Raw genomic sequence first — 17,016 nt, 5'->3', positions numbered from 1 at the left:
TCTTTTTTTTTTAAATATTATTCTTAACTGTTTAGCAAGTACCAAAACTAATTGAAAAAATGCCCTCTTCAATATCATCTGGGGTGCTGACTCTGTTACATACGGCCTGTGGGGCTGGTATTCTAGCGATGCCATATGCCTTTAAACCTTTTGGCTTTGTGTTTGGTGTTTTAATGATAATATTCTGTGGTATATGTTCAGTTAGCACGCTTCTGATCCAGGCTAAAGTAGCGAAATATGCTCCGGATAAGGGCGCTGCTTCTTTCTTCTCATTGACCCAAGTTATTGATAAGAACCTAAGTGTTATATTTGATCTTGCGATCGCTATCAAGTGTCTAGGTGTGGGTATTTCCTACCTGATAGTTGTAGGAGACTTGTTACCACAGATCGCAGGTTCGATCACCGACCATGGCCTACTAATGAACAGAGACTTCCACATTACCTTGGTGATTATATTCATTGTGACTCCCTTGTGTTTGATGAAGAAGTTGAACTCACTTAGGCACACGTCGACGTTGGCCATATTATCTGTGGCATACCTATGCGTGCTTGTTATGGTGCACTATTTCTTTCCAACTCCGGAGATGGGTGAACTTAAGGGTCATGTGTCAATTGGGTTCCCACATCATGAGCCAAGTATACTCACGACACTTCCTATCTTTGTGTTTGCTTATACCTGTCATCACAACATGTTCTCTGTGATAAATGAGCAAAAAGATGGTTCCTTCAAGAGCACTAAATACATCCCATTGATCTCTACCTTTTTTGCATGTCTGTTGTATATCGCTATTGGCGGCTGTGGATATTTAAGTTTCGGTGACAACATTGTAGGAAACATCATAACATTGTACCCACATTCCGCATCCAGTGTCATCGGTAGGATAGCCATCACCATGCTAGTCATGCTTGCCTTCCCACTACAATGCCACCCTGCTCGAAGCTCGATACACAACATTCTGTTGTTCTTCTTCCCTAACCTGGAGGAAAAGCTGAGTCGTAGTGAAGTTGCAGCCTCTGCTTCAAACCCATCAGAACGGACCCCACTCGTACGATCCATAAGTTCCCTGGAGGAAAATGGGATCGCTGAGGAGCAAGGCTCGATTAATGATGTGCCTATAGAGATGGACAACAGACTGTTCCTCGCGATCACTGCAGGGATCATCCTCGTATCATACCTCGTCGCAATGTCCGTACGGTCGTTGGACAAAGTACTCTCTATAGTTGGTGCCACAGGGTCTACATCCATATCATTTATCCTGCCTGGTATATTCGGCTACATGCTGATCGGATCAGATGGTAATCCACTCACAAGACAAGATAAGATATTCAAAAAATTGGGACTACTGGCAACATTATGGGGATTCTTCGTAATGACAGCGTCACTATTCGCTGCCATCAAATTGAATGCAAAACACTAAAGTATAGTACTAGATGACTGTACCAATGAACCCAGCTAAATCTAATATAAAATATAAATATAAATACGTATATAGAATATAATATTGTTGGAAGACTACTTGTATATTATCATCTGACACGCTACTCATCTAAATATAGAAACAGAAAATACGCGTCTTCTAATATTTAACGTGGGAACAGAAGAAACGTCAGCTGTTTGATGCTCATCGCTACATGTATAAGGTTGAGAAACTGCTACTATTGGGCTTTATTAATTACACATTGGATAGTGGAGTATAGTTGTTGCCATAGCTTTTGTACTTTGTGGACTGATTTTATTATAAGAAAGCTGTAAAAGACAATAAACAATAAAACAACAACAACAATATATTATTTATCAGGATGTCAGGTAGAAGAGGGAAGATAAATAATCCTAGGACTAGAGGTGCTATTAGAAACGTTGGTTTTAGAAACCTAATTGGTGATCCGTTTGCCATCTCCTCCATACTGATCGGCCTTATATCGTGGATCATAGCACTTGGAGGTTGTATCTCTGTGCAAGTGGACCAGCAGTTTCCTAGATTCACATGGTGGGGTATTGCTTTCCAGTTGTTACTAATAGTGTTATTGATAGTCTTTTATATCTACGATTTAGTGGATTACTACAGATCTTTCCTTACAGCTGCTATTGGTGTGGCATTTGTGTATACTACGAACAGTGCTAACTACTTTATTTATGGTGCTGGTAATCAAAAAGCAGCTGCCTCTGCGGGTGTGGTTCTTCTTTCAATGGTGAATTTGATATGGATGTTTTATTTCGGAAGCGATAACGCATCACCAACGAATAAGTGGATTGATTCATTCGCCGTTAACGGTATCAAACCATCGCCTTACGAAACTTCAAGGATCAAAGCTTATAGAAAGTCAAGTAGACAGCAATACCGCGGATCATCCGTCAAACTTACGAATAGCACACACAATTTACATGGAGGTCTTTCTGAAAGCGTCAGCGTGGCTGATGGATTTTATGCAAACCCACAAACTTCAAATTACGTCTCTTCTACAGCTCTAACTGAGTTTGAAAATACTGGTGTTCCATATCCTTCCTCAAGTGACTTACCAACAAATAATAACCCACCATTGAGATCTCAAAGAGGATCTAATATGGTAGGTGATACTTATATTACTGCCACAACAAATAACAATACAGAAACTACAATGGGTGACACATTAGGTCTATACTCTGATATTGCTGACGACAACTTCCCATATAGGGCTAAGGCTTTATATTCTTATGAAGCTGATGCAGCCGATGCTTATGAAATGTCTTTTGAACAAGGTGATATCCTATTGGTGAGCGACATCGAAGGTAGATGGTGGAAAGCTAAGAAAGAAACTGGTGAAACCGGTATAATTCCAAGTAATTATGTTACACTAATAGATAACGAATCTGAAATTTAGAAACAAATCAATCTAATAAACTAAACGTAATGTTTACCAAATAGAAGAAATTTACGACCAAATGTTATTATATTCAATATCAAATACCTAACAAGTGACATATATTCCCCAAAATAAAAGAGACACATAAGATACCATCAGGGCCCATTTGTATTTGTATTGCATTAAATTCTTTTTATCATAACTTGAATACCATTTATTACACGGGCAATACTATTCATTCTTAAGATATTCACCTATTTTTCTACAGTAACGACTCCTCATGTCGCTAAAAAGACAATTGACAATCGAGCATATAGTATACTGAAATTTTACTCTAAATAGTCATATCAACCAAATGTATCATATTATTTTACTGTCATACGTATGTACTTCTACGTAAATATTACATACCAGGCCTATTTATTTGACGTGTAATAATTTACTGATATTTAAGGTCATTAGAGAAGATAGATCTTTTCTATATTACACAATTAACAAATGTTTATATTTTTTAATGATGATTTTTATATTATACTAAATAAGAAACTATGTTGTATTAAGTTTACATTTAGACGACGACACCGGAACTGGAGGCAACTCTTGGCCACAAGTCAGCACATTCCTTACCGACTGGACCAGTGATAGCAGAACCCTTCATTTCACCCTTTGGGTTAGCAATGACACCAGCATTGTCTTCGAAGTATAGGAAGACACCGTCCTTTCTTCTCCAAGCCTTGGATTGACGAACAACGATAGCTGGCATGACCTTCTTTCTCAATTCTGGCTTACCCTTCTTAACAGTAGCCATAACCATATCACCTAGAGAGGCAGCTGGCAATCTGTTCAATCTGGAACCAGAACCCTTGACAGCAATGATGTACAAGTTTCTGGCACCAGTGTTGTCAGCACAGTTCATGATGGCACCGGTTGGCAAACCTAGCTATTCAAATATTACTATTTTTTTAAATTATTACTTTCCCAATCCGAAATCATTAATTTTTCTTCTCATCGTATCGTAGTAAAGGAACATGAGAGGCAGGTAATCACTTAAGTTGATACTATTTTTCTCACTACTATTTCGCTCGGAATTCCTTTATTAACATTATAATTTTTGTTTTGGTTTCAGTAATTTTTCAATATTTAGGTTTCTTCAAAAGTTAAGATGTTTTCAATCATAGTTATATCTACTCTCAACAGTCTCTGTTTTTTTTTAAAGTTTGATAGTTCCCTCTAACTCCCTTTTCACAATAAATACGAATGTAAGAAAAATTTCGATTTTCCAATTTGGTTATATTATAATAATAAAAAATTTAATAGTTAGATTGTTAGTAAAAAAGTTGTCCTTTGCGATTAATATTATTGAGAGTTTGAGAAATGAGGTGTCTTGACCAGTTATTTACATCATCTTCTTTTTGCAGTATTAAAACGTCCTCCTCTTATTGTATTTACATTGTATTGAATTCCAGCGTGTGTGTGAGTTCACAATATTTGTATTATCATCAATCTCCTTTGTTTTTAGCCGTAATAATACACCTGCTTTTGGATGAGCATGAATTTCTCTGACTGATTACTGGTGTTGATCGTTCCTCTTTTTTTATTATTCTCAACTAAGTTTTTAAGCAATTATATCATTTTGTGTTATTAAACATACAGAAATTCTGAATTTAGTACCTTGAGCACCGTTACCTGACATTTTTCTTGTGTGATTTCGTTTGGTATCGTTATTGAGCTAATAAGAAGTAATATAAAATATATACTAAAAAAATTAAGCGGCTAATAAATAATATATCAATAGTATTAAAAGCGGGTGGCAGCTCTGCTACATTTGAAATTCCAATATACTACTAAGCTACAATTTCCAACCTCATCCATCGCCAGGTTTTGCTCTCTTGCTCGCTCTCTCCATCGTCTCGCATCTCTCACTCTCTCTTCCTCCCTTCGTCTCTCTCTCTCTCGCTATCTCTGCCTACAGTTACTGACTTCTCTCCCTAGCTAGGAATAGTATTCACAGCAGCCTCCCTCGCCTAGCATAAGCTAGGCTATGAAAGTTTTTTTTTTTCCATATCCCCCCCTGCGCCTTACCAAGGGCCTCAGCCTAACCGGGCCTAGCATAGAGCTCTCTCTTGCCAAAACTGCCTAGTAGGAACCCCATCATTGAAAAGCAAATGGTTTAGCCTGTAGTATGCCTGCACAAAAGCATTATAGAGTATGGCAGGGTAAAGTTCAATATCGAGACCGCGTGTAATATTCTAATAATTTCTGATAAATATATTTTTTTTTCTCTAATGATAATTTCCTAAAATAGAAAGTGGAACCTTTTAGTGATGGATCCACTTCTGATGTAACAAAAAATGATCAGGAATTAAATGGTGTAATGATGTTTACTCTGTACCCCTAAAATAGTCACAAAAAAAGAATACTAAAAAAAAAGAAAGAAAAAAACGATCTAAATTATATTCCGATAAATAAGAAAATAAAAAAGAATTCCTGAAAAAAAAAAAATTACACAGACAACGCATGGAGCAAGATTGCTTAGTAAAACCTACGTACAAAAAGGAGTTTGATTAATTTATGTACGTTTTATTGAACAATCCTTCTTTTTTTTCTTGGAATAGGAAGATTCAGGTTGTCGCACAGAGATCAGTGCAGAAGGGAAGAGGGAAATCCAGGCACAAATCATTCAATACACACACCTCTGCTCTATATATTAAGGCAAAAACTACGTGAAGACAGTTGTGCAGAAGATAATTTTCTAAGCTTTTTCTTCCTTTCAAAGTAGATTACTATTTCCAGAAGAATAAAAAATTTCTTTTTTTTTTTCTTTCTCTCATTTCTATAATTGTTACACACACTATACAGATAAAGCGGTCCATTGTTCACTAAAATGAGCTTTTCATAAGCGATTTAATGAGGGAGGGATAAAAGAAGGCACTATCGTTTCTGAAACATAGAGCAAGACTATAGACTATACAATATGGTACGAAAGAGGAGTAGGTCTGATGATGAGTTTGATGACGAGATCACTGAGAGTAGGGATATTTTTGAAGATGATTTACGCCCACAAGTAACCACTCTTGATGACGATAGCAATGATGATGAGGAGGATATATTGGATGTGAACAAGAGAAGAAACACTGATTTAACACCCGAGACCATAAATCTTGAAGCAGAGGAGCAACAGGTTGTTGAGATACCTGATGAAGATGAAGAGAGCAAAAGAAGAGAGTACAAGAGGGTACGAGATTACAAGTGTCCTATATGTTTTGAGCCACCAGAAGTGTCCATGATGACCCCCTGTGGGCATGTATATTGCTGTGAATGTCTATTCCAGATGGTTAACAATTCAAGAACACCTCGAAAAGCAGGTGTATGCGCACTTTGTAGAAAAAGTGTAAACTTGAAAAATATCAAAATGATGATTCTTCGAAAGAAGAAGAAATCCCCTTAATAATTAAAAAAATTACTGTTTGTCTCTAAATAAAATATATTCTTCTTCATACTTAGCGTATTGCTAACACAAATTATTATCAACAAATCTAGATAACAAAAAAAAAAAGAGCCTCTTTATTCACTCCTTTTTTTTTTCAAAAATTTTCCTCTATTCTTATTTGTACTGTCTTCTCGTATTCGTTCTTTTGTATTATATATTTAATTTTATTGTATACATTCGTTTTATTTAGTAGTTTTATCTATTACGATGACGTATTGCGGTCCAACACGAAAGGGCAAATCCCGTTTTTTTTATTTTTTTATTTGTTGTTAAATTGTTTTCTCTTACTGCAAGAAACCTCTTTTGGGATGGCAACAAATAAAGAAACTAAAATACCGCTCTTTAGTTTTATCTACACGTATCATTAGTACATCGAACGATTGCAATGAATTATAAAAAAAATTCAACATCAAAGAGAGACATGAAAAAAAAGAGCGGGTAGTATATATCATTATAATTAATAAATCATAAGTTGTACTACGTCCATTTGTATACTTGGAGGGGGGATTGTAGGAGGAAAAGGAGGAAAGGAGGAAAATCGTAAAAGCAACAAACTAAAAGAGAGAGGCTCTAAAAAAAATCAAAAAATCAAAAAAAAAATAAATATAAACTGGATTCAAAAGAAAGTAAACAGAATATCCTCTTTGTTCGGAAGTTCTAACGGTTCCAAAATAATACAAATTAAAAGAATGTCCTATCTTTTCTATAAGAAATAGTGCAGGTGTCGAGAAAATAAATGGGATACATAGTTCTCCCTCTCTGTAGTCTTACCTTTTTTTTTATGTTCCACACCCCTCCGAACTAATATATATCAGGAAATAAAAAAAAAAGAAAATCATTCAAGAAAAAACAACGTAAAAAAAAAAAAAAAAGAATATTGCTAGTCCCGCGTATGGTAATGATAGCTACTTAATAATTTTATGAAGAAGCTATGTATCATCTACTCCTAAAATAGCCTGTTTAAAGAAAAATTTTGTGTTTTTCTTTGAGCAGGCTTGTGTAAGCTAATTTTCCTGAATCTGAGTTTATTTATCAATGTCAAAAGGGATAATTTTAAAAAGTAAAGAAAAGAAAATAAAGGTAGAAACAAGAGGGAAAAAAAGAAAGAAAGAAATATTTAATCTCCCCACAAACATCTATTATTTATTATACTTTTCTAGCAATCTTTTAATACCTTTTGATATTCAATGGTTTTTTGCTACATTTATCTCTCACACTTTCTTATTCGGTTAGTTTTTTTTTCTTTCTTTACACTATTTTTATTAAATATACATGGATTAAAAGGGTCAAAAAATGGGCTTTTTCCCTTCTCCTTGGATTATAAATATAAGGAAGAAAGACAACCGATCTTTCTTATCATATATTTTCTTTCTCTTAACATCTATTATTACCTTTGTTCTATAAAAAAATCTTGACATAATTTAAAATTTGTAAGATAACCATAATAACAAACAAAACAAATTACAAACCACTATTTAAATAACATTATACAACTGACGCTTAGAACACAATAATAATAAAACACTCCAATGATCGCTAAGGATGGGAATGCTGTACTTGAGTGTTTCAAGATGAACTTCAAGAATGCGACCATGGCTAAATCTCAGAAGAGTTATAGACGCAGATCCAAATACCTAGCGAATTCACATACATTATCAAGGTGCACCGGTAGGAAGAAAACACACGTACTCCGGTTCAAACAATCACAACGCAAGAGTAAAAAACCACTACCGATGGACCCTGACAGCCTAATGGGCCCTACACCTCTCCGATTCGGACACACAGCGGGCACTCGTGACCAGAGGCCAACCCGTTGCCCTCTCCGAGAGATCCACGGCCCACAGGCTAAGAACTGTACATGTACACACTACACGTTTACACCTACACCACTACACGATACAATCGTAATATCAAAACCAATACCAACCCCAATAACAAAACCAAAACCAAAATCAAACGATAAAAGGATACCCATTACAAAACTATGCCTAATGTAACGACTTATGATGATCAATACAATTCCTACTAATACAAATCACTTAATATAGTACTCATTAGATATATATGTCACGACGAACGTTGAAAAGTTGCGATATTGGACAGGCTGTGCTATATGAGCACTTACGCCTAGCTAGTGTTTCTCTCTGCGTGTCTATCTGTGACGAACTGGAAAAAGAATGCTTCTTTTGTAAAGACCCATACAAATGCGCACTGGAAACACAGAAAGACAGGTAGCCCAGTATTTGATAGCAATTTACCAAATAGTTCTGCAATTTTTTGATTGTTCTGTAGGAGAGCACAGAGAGTACCGCACAGAGAGAGAAAATTTTTTTTTTTCATGTAGTTTTTATAATAATTTTTTTTTTTTTTTTCAATTTCGGCAATTTCATTAAAAAAGACACCAACGCAACACAATGGGTTGTGAAGGGAGTTATATAGTGGAAGGGGGAAGGTGGATAGAGAGAGAGCGAGAGAGTATTTATGAGTTGGAAGGGTTTTTTTATACACTTTTTTTTGAATTGACCACGACTAAAACTTATACAATAGATTAATATTTATATAAATAGATTGCTTTCAACATCCCCTTAAAAAAAACAACAAACAAAATAAAGAAATAAAAAATTTACCAAAAGTTATTATAGAATAAAAAGAAGAAATAAGATGAACACACCTCAGTTGGCGGTAGATACTAGTTTTTCTGGTGGAAGTTCTATGGCCACGCCCTCTAGCACGGGTGGGGGCAAGAGGTATCCGTTGTATATAGCTATAAATGCTTATAACAAGCGCATGGACGATGAGTTAGATATGAATCCTGGGGATAAGATACAGGTCATTAATGATGATGGGGAGTTTCATGATGGGTGGTATTATGGGCGTAATCTCAGGACGAAAGCGGAGGGGTTATACCCTGTTGTTTTCACACAGGTGCTCGCGACGGAGAGGAAATCAACGTTGATGAGGGCGAAGTCCTCGAAACGTATCTATAGTCCATCTGGAGACGATCTTGTAAATTCGCCATCGCATTCTGAGGCGGTAAGCACTACTGATATGCCATCTCCGTACCTGGTGGAGTCAGGTGCTTCGATGTTCACGAATAACAGTATAAATAAGAACCTAGGGAGAAACGTTTCTGTTAAGAGCACCATCAGTGACATCGACAGGGCTTTACAGGATTTGAACAACACACCTGACGATGTGGACATAACATTTGGTTCGTCACATAACGATTCGGGGGCAGCCGATGTTACTCAGAATACTGTATATTCTACGACAAAGGGGCTCAACGTTAACGAGGCATCGACGGTCAGTCTACCCAGAAATCAGAACGAGATAATGGAATTATTGAACGTTGAAAATTGGACACCAGATGAGGTTACCGCCTATTTTATCGGACACGGCTTTGACTTCGAGTCTTCACGTTGTTTCCAACAGCACAAAATTTCAGGTCAGATATTACTGGAACTGAAGCTTGAGCACTTAAAAGAGCTTGATATTGGCTCATTCGGAACTAGATTTGAAATGTATAAGCAGATTGAAGTTATTAGAGAAGTCGTTGCACGTAAAGGCAGAATCGGAGCTGAGGATAAAATAAGGGTAGAAAAACAGCGTGACAGAAGTGATCCTAATTCCCTAATGCCTGCACCAACTCTAGATACATATAATGAAAGAGGGCACTATAGAAAGGCTTCCCATTCATTAGAGGACTTACCATCCGGTATTGAAAATAGGACTCCATCGACAAGACACAGACCAACATCACTGTGGGTTGGAGGACATAACCCAGCTGAAGAAGATGAAGATTTATTTGTCTCACCTAGAAGAGCTCCTAAGCCACCATCATATCCTAGCCCAGTACAACCTCAAATGTCTCCAACTGTTGTTAGCGATTCCTTCCCATCAATTAGAGACGTTAGTCAATCTACGCGGAGTGAAATACTAGAAAGTTCTGAATCCAAGCCATCTAGCAGTGGTAGCAAAAATGGTGAACCAAGCAGTCCTTTTAAAAATATGATGAATAGAATGTCACTATTATCTCCGAACAAGAAGGAACTAAGTTCAGAAGATCAACACAGTGCAATTTCTGAAGAAGGAAGTGCAACATCAAGCGTCTACGCAAGTCCTTCTAGATCTCTATCCCTTATTGACTTGAAAACTAGCAAGGATAAGACTGAAACCATCAAGGCACATAGAAGAAACTCTTCTATTGCCACATTTGGGTCAGCCAACAACAAGGACAAAGTTGCGGAACGTAAAACTACCAATAATGACAGACCAAATAAGGTGGCGTCTATATTTTTGAGTCCATTCAAGCAACAGTTCACAAATAATGCTATCAAAAGTTCTCCTGATAACAGTCCAAGTTCTCCAACAGCACATAAAACCGAGCCAACCTCTCATAAGTCACCAAAATACTCTTCGAAGAACCCTGAGAAGAGATCGGTTAGTGCTAAGACCCCAAGTCAAGTAAAAAATAATCTTGCCAACAATGGCACTGAAGAAAGCCAGAAAAGATCAGTTAGTGAAGCAGTGAAGGCGAAACCGAAGAATGGTAAGGCTATACCTCGCAAACGTCAAACGTCTGCTTTTACGGAAGGTTTGAGAACAGTCAGTGTAAAGAATGCCATGAAAGATGCTGACTTTTCTGGCTGGATGAGCAAAAAGGGAAGTGGCACTGTAAGTACCTGGAAGACTAGATTTTTCACTCTACACGGCACGAGATTGTCTTATTTCTCCAGTACTACTGATAGTAGAGAACGTGGTCTAATCGACATTACCGCACACCGCGTTATACCTGCTAAAGAAGATGATAAATTAGTTTCTTTATTTGCTGCCAGTACCGGGAAAGGTCGTTTTTGTTTTAAGTTGGTACCACCACAACCAGGCTCTAAGAAGGGTTTAACGTTTACACAACCACGTACGCATTATTTTGCTGTTGATTCCAAAGAAGAGATGAGAGGCTGGATGGCTGCGTTAATTAAAGCCACTATTGATATTGATACTACCGTTCCAGTAGTCAGCTCTTACTCCACACCAACAGTCTCTTTAACGAAAGCGCAGGAATTGTTAGCAGAGGCTCGTGAAGAGAATAAACTCAGAGAACAAGAACTAGAGAAACAAGAAAATCTATGGAATGAGGATGATCATGGTAGTCAACCAGATAAAATCCACAACACAACTTCATCTCATCACGATACGACTACAGGAACTGGTACATCTGATGAAAATAATAGTGAAACCTCTGCTCACAATATATCCACTACCACGACTACTTCAATGGGAACTAACGGATTCAGTAGTCCATATTTACTAGCTTCCGGGTTAGCATCACCTGCTATAGCAAGAAAGACTAGCAGACACCAGAAGGATTCTACAAAAGCTGAAGATACAGGCTATTTTGATACTGAACATCACAAACCCTCTGAATTACTTTAATTCATAGTTCATAATAATAGTATTATGAAAAGAGAATTTAGTAAGTCCTACAAAGCTTAAAGAATTTTTCTTCATTTCTTCTTAATCATAATATACAGCTTGTAATACTAATACCACAATGATTTCCTATTCTAGATAATCATAAACCAGGAGGGAGAAAAGTCCTCGGAATTAGGAAACCAAAAGTTAATATTCTCCTTCGAAATTGCTCTTATAATTTAATTTTTTTTTTTGTTTTTACAATACCAAATATTTGACTATACTAATACAAAAGCAACCTTTAGACTATTTCTTTCTTTTATTTCTTTGACGATAAAAAGATTATCTTTACAAAAACTAATGTTTCTACATAATTTACATTTTTTTTTTCTTTTTTTTTTTTTTTTTTTTTAGATTGGTGTTCCATATATAGATAGCTTGGTTAATACAATCTTTAAACCCTAATAATATATACATGAAAACTAATATTAAAAAACATCTCAATTTCTATCAGAGTACTAACGACTTTATAAGAAATATTGCCTTAAACACTACACCATATTTAATTTGTTTTTTTATTTTTCTTAAATTTTTTATTTTCGCGTGTTCCCTCTAAAATCGCTAAATTTCTTTCTATTCGGCATTATATCTTTCAGAACACCTCATCGAGAAAGTAGCTTTTACAGTATAAGTTGTGCAACAAGGTGGAAAGGGACCTTTTCATTAGGAAGTAATTTACAGTTTGCATCATCTGATATTCATAACTATTATTTGCTTATTGTTATTATTCATTTTTTTTTTATTATTTTTCTATTTCATTTAATAATACAGGAAATTTTCAAACATTTAAACAAATTCAAATCAATAACACATTTTAAATTGTTGCTTCACATGGCACAGCTTTGACACATTCGGTATTGAACTTTAAAGTAAAACAAATAGAGATCAGATAACTTAATTATACAGTTGTGTTCTATTAAAGCTGCATGAAAAATTGATAATTTTTTCGATATATCCATTTACCTTTTCTATTATTAACAACAACCAATGGTGATTACGGCGAGAACTAATATGGGGAAATATCTTCGGATGGGTCTTTTGACATTATTTTTGACTACTTTGCTCTGGCATGGTCTTAAAATAATACCGTATCTGGATTCCGTAATACATCAGGGCCATAACGCACACGGTTGGTTGAAACCAAATATTTATAAATTCGGAGATCATGTTGAACTTATAGTTAATAAGGTCGAGTCGGACCTGACACAACTACCTTACGCCTATTATGATCTCCCATTCACATGCCCGCCAACGATTGAAAAGAAGCCCTTACATATGTCCCTAGATGAGATATTTCGTGGCGATAGAAAATGGCAAAGTGATTATAAACTTTCTTTTGGTTCAGATGCTCCATGCGAGATTCTATGTGCTAGAAAGACTACCAAGGAAGGTATGATAAAGGTCAAAGAACTGGTGCAACAAGGTTATGTCGTTCAATGGTTAATTGATGAGAGTTTACCAGCTGCTACTACATTCATTTCCCATAAGACACAACAGAAATATTATGCAGCCGGTTTCCCGCTTGGATATGTAGAAGAAGATACTGGTAAGGTATTCTTGAACAACCATGTAATGATAGTTGTGAGATATCACGCTGTTTCAAACGATGAGTTCACCATAGTAGGGTTTGAAGTATATCCAAAGTCTGTCCAGGATTATGAGTGTCCAGGAGCCAAGAAAGATCACAGCCATTATGAGATCATGGTCCCAGAAGATAATAACGAGTTGACATTTATTCCATTTACTTATTCTGTATATTGGAGAGAAGAATTCGATGTTGACTGGAATCATAGATGGGATTTCTTCCTGAATAATGGTGAATTATCCAATTCCAAAGCTAATCAATTCCATTGGATGAGTTTACTCAATTCAGTTGGTATTGCTGCTCTAACGAGTACGGCATTATCTATCATATTAATAGGTGTCTTTCAGAAAAAATTGAAGGCTCCCCTCCCACAGAAATTAGAGGATGATGATGAAGATGAGGACAATAAGTTAACAGGATCTGCAAGAGTTAATGCTAAGACATGGGTCAGTAAGGGTAAAATTCCATATTATCGTTTCTTAATTGTATTGACTTCCATGGGTATCCAATTTTTATTTACTGTCCTGGGTTCGTTGGTTATATCTTGTTCGTTGAGTAAACTTCATAATATCAGGTTCATTGTTTTAACAATGTCATTAGTGTGTTTTATTTGTGGTGCAGGATTATCTGCCTACATTGGCACTAGATTATTGATCGAACATAAAATATTAAAAGGGAGGGTTAAGCAGATACAAGATAAAAGGAAACTATATATCTTTTCCATCATTTGCGGCTCTACTTTACCGGGCGTGTTGATGATTGTTTCTTTTCTGTTAAACTGTATCATTCTGGCCCATGACTCAACACATGCATTGCCATTCAAAACAGAAGTGTTTCTTGTTGCAATATACTTTGTAACTTGTATCCCATTGAGTATACTTGGAGGTACCATTGCCGCGAACTGGAATCTTCATAGTTATGGCACCTTAGTGAGCCGAACATCAATGAGAAGAGATACACTGGTAAGAAAAACAAAGCAAGATTTTACAAAAAGGATTTCCCTATTTGAAAGATTGATTTTTGATATCAAACATGATTCATTTACCACATTTGGTGCTCTTGCAGGAGGGTTATGTTCATTTATCATTATATGGGTTGAACTTCAGTACGTTTACAAATCTGTTTGGCTTGAGAAAACAACTTTTTACTATTACTACGGTTTTCTTTTAGCAAATATCACAATCCTCTGTATTGTTACTGGCGAAATTGCAATGATTGGATGTTACATTATGGTGAAATCGAAGAATGACAGATATTTACGCCATACTTGGGGTTGGAAGAGTTTCTTGATGGGAGGCAGCTGTGCCTGGTATATGGAATTGTATTCGTTGTATTATATATTTTTTGTTTTGAACATTCATGGATTTTCATCGATATTCATCTCTGTGTGTTACAGTGCACTATTTAATGGTATGTGTGGCTGGGCATTGGGTTCTTTAAGTTATTTATCCAGTTATTGGATGATCTTAACAATTAACAAACTCGACGATTACTAATAACGCTGATACAAATCGTCATAAGAAAAGATGTCGATGCAATGAAAACTCATTAAAAGTATAAATTGGATTGAATGTTAATATCAATTCCCAAGAATTATATACCAAGATATTATTTATTCTTTTTATGAGCTCTTACATATAATATTTAACGCCCTGCATTTCAATAACTTAATAATACCTCAATTTGTTTTTATACATGATATGACTGGCTGCAAAGGCTCGTAAAGAAGAAAGTTCTTAAAGTAACAATTGTCACATTATCTATTAATGTTGTATGCCGAAATAAGTTCATTAAAAATAATTATTTATAATAAGAGGTATGTAGAAATGCCAGTGATTACCGGTAAATTGATCAACTTCTAATAATAGTTTTAGAACTTTTATTATTATAATACAGATGAAACCAAGAGAAAAACTTCCAATTGATTTTATTATCAATAGCAACAAAAACAGAATTAAGGTGTAAAAAAAAAAAAAAAATTAAGTAAACGTAGTTGAACAAAATTTTCGAGCAAATATCCAAGTTCTCTTACAGTATTCATTAATGTATTTTATTTTTAACTTTAAAAAACTTTTCCCCGTACTTAGCATTTCACACTCACAAATGTTCAAACAGATTTGCAAATAAATTAAACATGACTATTTTTAATCAATTTGCAACATCAAATTTTGATAAATATGAGAATTGAAATTAAGAATAAAAAGAATTTAAAGATATCGAAAACTTTAATACATTTTTAGCATTTTTCGTTTTTTTTTTTAAATATTTTTTGATATTTTTTTTTAAGTCTCTCAGGATGTTTTATTTATTTAAGGGATTTGTCGTCTTTTGTTTTCATTCTAGAGATTGTCTTTGTTGACTTTGGTTTTGATTCTGGTTTTGGTTTTGGTTTTGGTTTTGGTTGTTGTAATAACGTCTATTATTGTAATTCCTTCTACCATTTTGGTTTTGGTTTTGGTTCTGGTTCTGATTATTGTAACGTCTATTGTTGTTATTCTGTCTGTTGTTATAACGCCTATTGTTATTATTATTGTTATTATTATTATTGTTATTAATTTGTTGCTTTACCTTCTCTATAATATCATCTTGCAAAGTGATATACTTGATGTAAACACCTCTTACATAGATTTCCTTAGATTTGACAACTTTGACCTGGGGTAAGTTTACGTTATTCTCACTGCTCTTGTACTCATTGACATCACTCAAGGTCAAATTCATCCAATTATCAACATTTGTGAGTTCTCCAGCGATTATATCCCCATTCTTCAACTCTATACGCATTTGTTGACCCTTAGCATTGGTAAGTAAGTAAAGTGGTAGCATTTTTTTATTTCTTTCTTTTATTTATTATTTGTATAAGTATTTGTTCTTCTTTTCCCTTAATCGATTATAATTCAATGCATATAGTCCAATATCATGAAGTACACATACAAAATGCACATACATATACACACCCTTACAATATAACATTTCATCATAATATCTACTATCTCTCGCAATGAAAAAAAAAATTAATAAAAAAAAAAAAGACGGACGACGAATGAAAATTTATTTAATATGCTTATATACGTTCTCAGAACGTGGTTTAATCGTGTTGACGTGATATATCACATGATATATTATAATATACGTAATAATCACATGATAATACATCATGTGATTGTCACGTTATTAGGTATAACATAGCTTTTGGTACCTTTAATATTTTTTTTGTTTGGTGTTTTAGTCTGTACGCTTTTGTCTAGTTTGTAAGTTTTTGGACGGGTTGGTCGAGACGGAAAGACAAAAAAAATTTTTTTTTTTTTTGTTCATCACCGCTTTCTTTTTTTTTTTTTTTTTTAATTTTTTTTTTCAATAGCTCATCACCTCTTTTGTTTTTGCGATGAGCTTTAGCTATAAAATTTAAATATTAATTAGATAAAAAAAATTTTTTTTTTTCTATTTACTCTTTGTATTGAATCCTGTATCATTATTTAAATAATAAGAATCTTCGTTAAAATAGAAAGGGGTTGAAAATATATAAGAAAAACCTAATCCTAATAACAACAGAGACAAATCCAAAGCATAATAATTAGAAAATCAGATATTAGAAAAGACAGAAAGGAAAACAAAAACAGGATTTCTTAAT

General features: G+C 34.9%; 9 protein-coding genes across 9 annotated transcripts; 7 read left to right on the top strand and 2 right to left on the bottom strand.

Annotated features, from left to right (window-relative positions):
• Positions 1-59: 59 nt before the first annotated feature.
• AVT6 (aspartate/glutamate transporter) lies at positions 60-1,418 on the top strand (the record flags this gene model as incomplete). The annotated part of the gene is made up of 1 exon (XM_071053015.1): positions 60-1,418. One exon carries the CDS (start codon positions 60-62, stop codon positions 1,416-1,418), a length of 1,359 nt encoding a protein of 452 aa, XP_070911265.1.
• Positions 1,419-1,800: 382 nt separating this feature from the next.
• SHO1 (osmosensor SHO1) lies at positions 1,801-2,859 on the top strand (the record flags this gene model as incomplete). The annotated part of the gene is made up of 1 exon (XM_071053014.1): positions 1,801-2,859. The coding sequence occupies one exon, from the start codon at positions 1,801-1,803 to the stop codon at positions 2,857-2,859; it is 1,059 nt and encodes a 352-aa protein (XP_070911264.1).
• A 550-nt stretch (positions 2,860-3,409) lies between these two features.
• Positions 3,410-3,757, bottom strand: RPL23B (60S ribosomal protein uL14; the record flags this gene model as incomplete). Its single annotated transcript, XM_071053013.1, has 1 exon — positions 3,410-3,757. The coding sequence occupies one exon, from the start codon at positions 3,755-3,757 to the stop codon at positions 3,410-3,412; it is 348 nt and encodes a 115-aa protein (XP_070911263.1).
• A 2,058-nt stretch (positions 3,758-5,815) lies between these two features.
• Positions 5,816-6,289, top strand: SLX8 (SUMO-targeted ubiquitin ligase complex subunit SLX8; the record flags this gene model as incomplete). The annotated part of the gene is made up of 1 exon (XM_071053012.1): positions 5,816-6,289. The coding sequence occupies one exon, from the start codon at positions 5,816-5,818 to the stop codon at positions 6,287-6,289; it is 474 nt and encodes a 157-aa protein (XP_070911262.1).
• Positions 6,290-7,860: 1,571 nt separating this feature from the next.
• On the top strand, positions 7,861-8,328 carry SPR6 (Spr6p; the record flags this gene model as incomplete). Its single annotated transcript, XM_071053011.1, has 1 exon — positions 7,861-8,328. The coding sequence occupies one exon, from the start codon at positions 7,861-7,863 to the stop codon at positions 8,326-8,328; it is 468 nt and encodes a 155-aa protein (XP_070911261.1).
• A 207-nt stretch (positions 8,329-8,535) lies between these two features.
• RNJ42_02845 (uncharacterized protein) lies at positions 8,536-8,724 on the top strand (the record flags this gene model as incomplete). The annotated part of the gene is made up of 1 exon (XM_071053010.1): positions 8,536-8,724. The coding sequence occupies one exon, from the start codon at positions 8,536-8,538 to the stop codon at positions 8,722-8,724; it is 189 nt and encodes a 62-aa protein (XP_070911260.1).
• Positions 8,725-8,992: 268 nt separating this feature from the next.
• On the top strand, positions 8,993-11,764 carry BOI2 (Boi2p; the record flags this gene model as incomplete). Its single annotated transcript, XM_071053009.1, has 1 exon — positions 8,993-11,764. One exon carries the CDS (start codon positions 8,993-8,995, stop codon positions 11,762-11,764), a length of 2,772 nt encoding a protein of 923 aa, XP_070911259.1.
• A 1,026-nt stretch (positions 11,765-12,790) lies between these two features.
• TMN3 (Tmn3p) lies at positions 12,791-14,884 on the top strand (the record flags this gene model as incomplete). The annotated part of the gene is made up of 1 exon (XM_071053008.1): positions 12,791-14,884. The coding sequence occupies one exon, from the start codon at positions 12,791-12,793 to the stop codon at positions 14,882-14,884; it is 2,094 nt and encodes a 697-aa protein (XP_070911258.1).
• Positions 14,885-15,722: 838 nt separating this feature from the next.
• Positions 15,723-16,211, bottom strand: LSM4 (U6 snRNA complex subunit LSM4; the record flags this gene model as incomplete). Its single annotated transcript, XM_071053007.1, has 1 exon — positions 15,723-16,211. One exon carries the CDS (start codon positions 16,209-16,211, stop codon positions 15,723-15,725), a length of 489 nt encoding a protein of 162 aa, XP_070911257.1.
• Positions 16,212-17,016: the final 805 nt, after the last annotated feature.

The sequence above is a fragment of the Nakaseomyces bracarensis genome, assembly GCF_045282275.1.
Source record: "Nakaseomyces bracarensis strain CBM3 chromosome Unknown Scaff10_0, whole genome shotgun sequence".
Taxonomy (NCBI): Eukaryota; Fungi; Ascomycota; class Saccharomycetes; order Saccharomycetales; family Saccharomycetaceae; genus Nakaseomyces; species Nakaseomyces bracarensis.
Note: the sequence above shows the minus strand (reverse complement) of the source record. Positions and strands in the feature narration are given on the sequence as shown.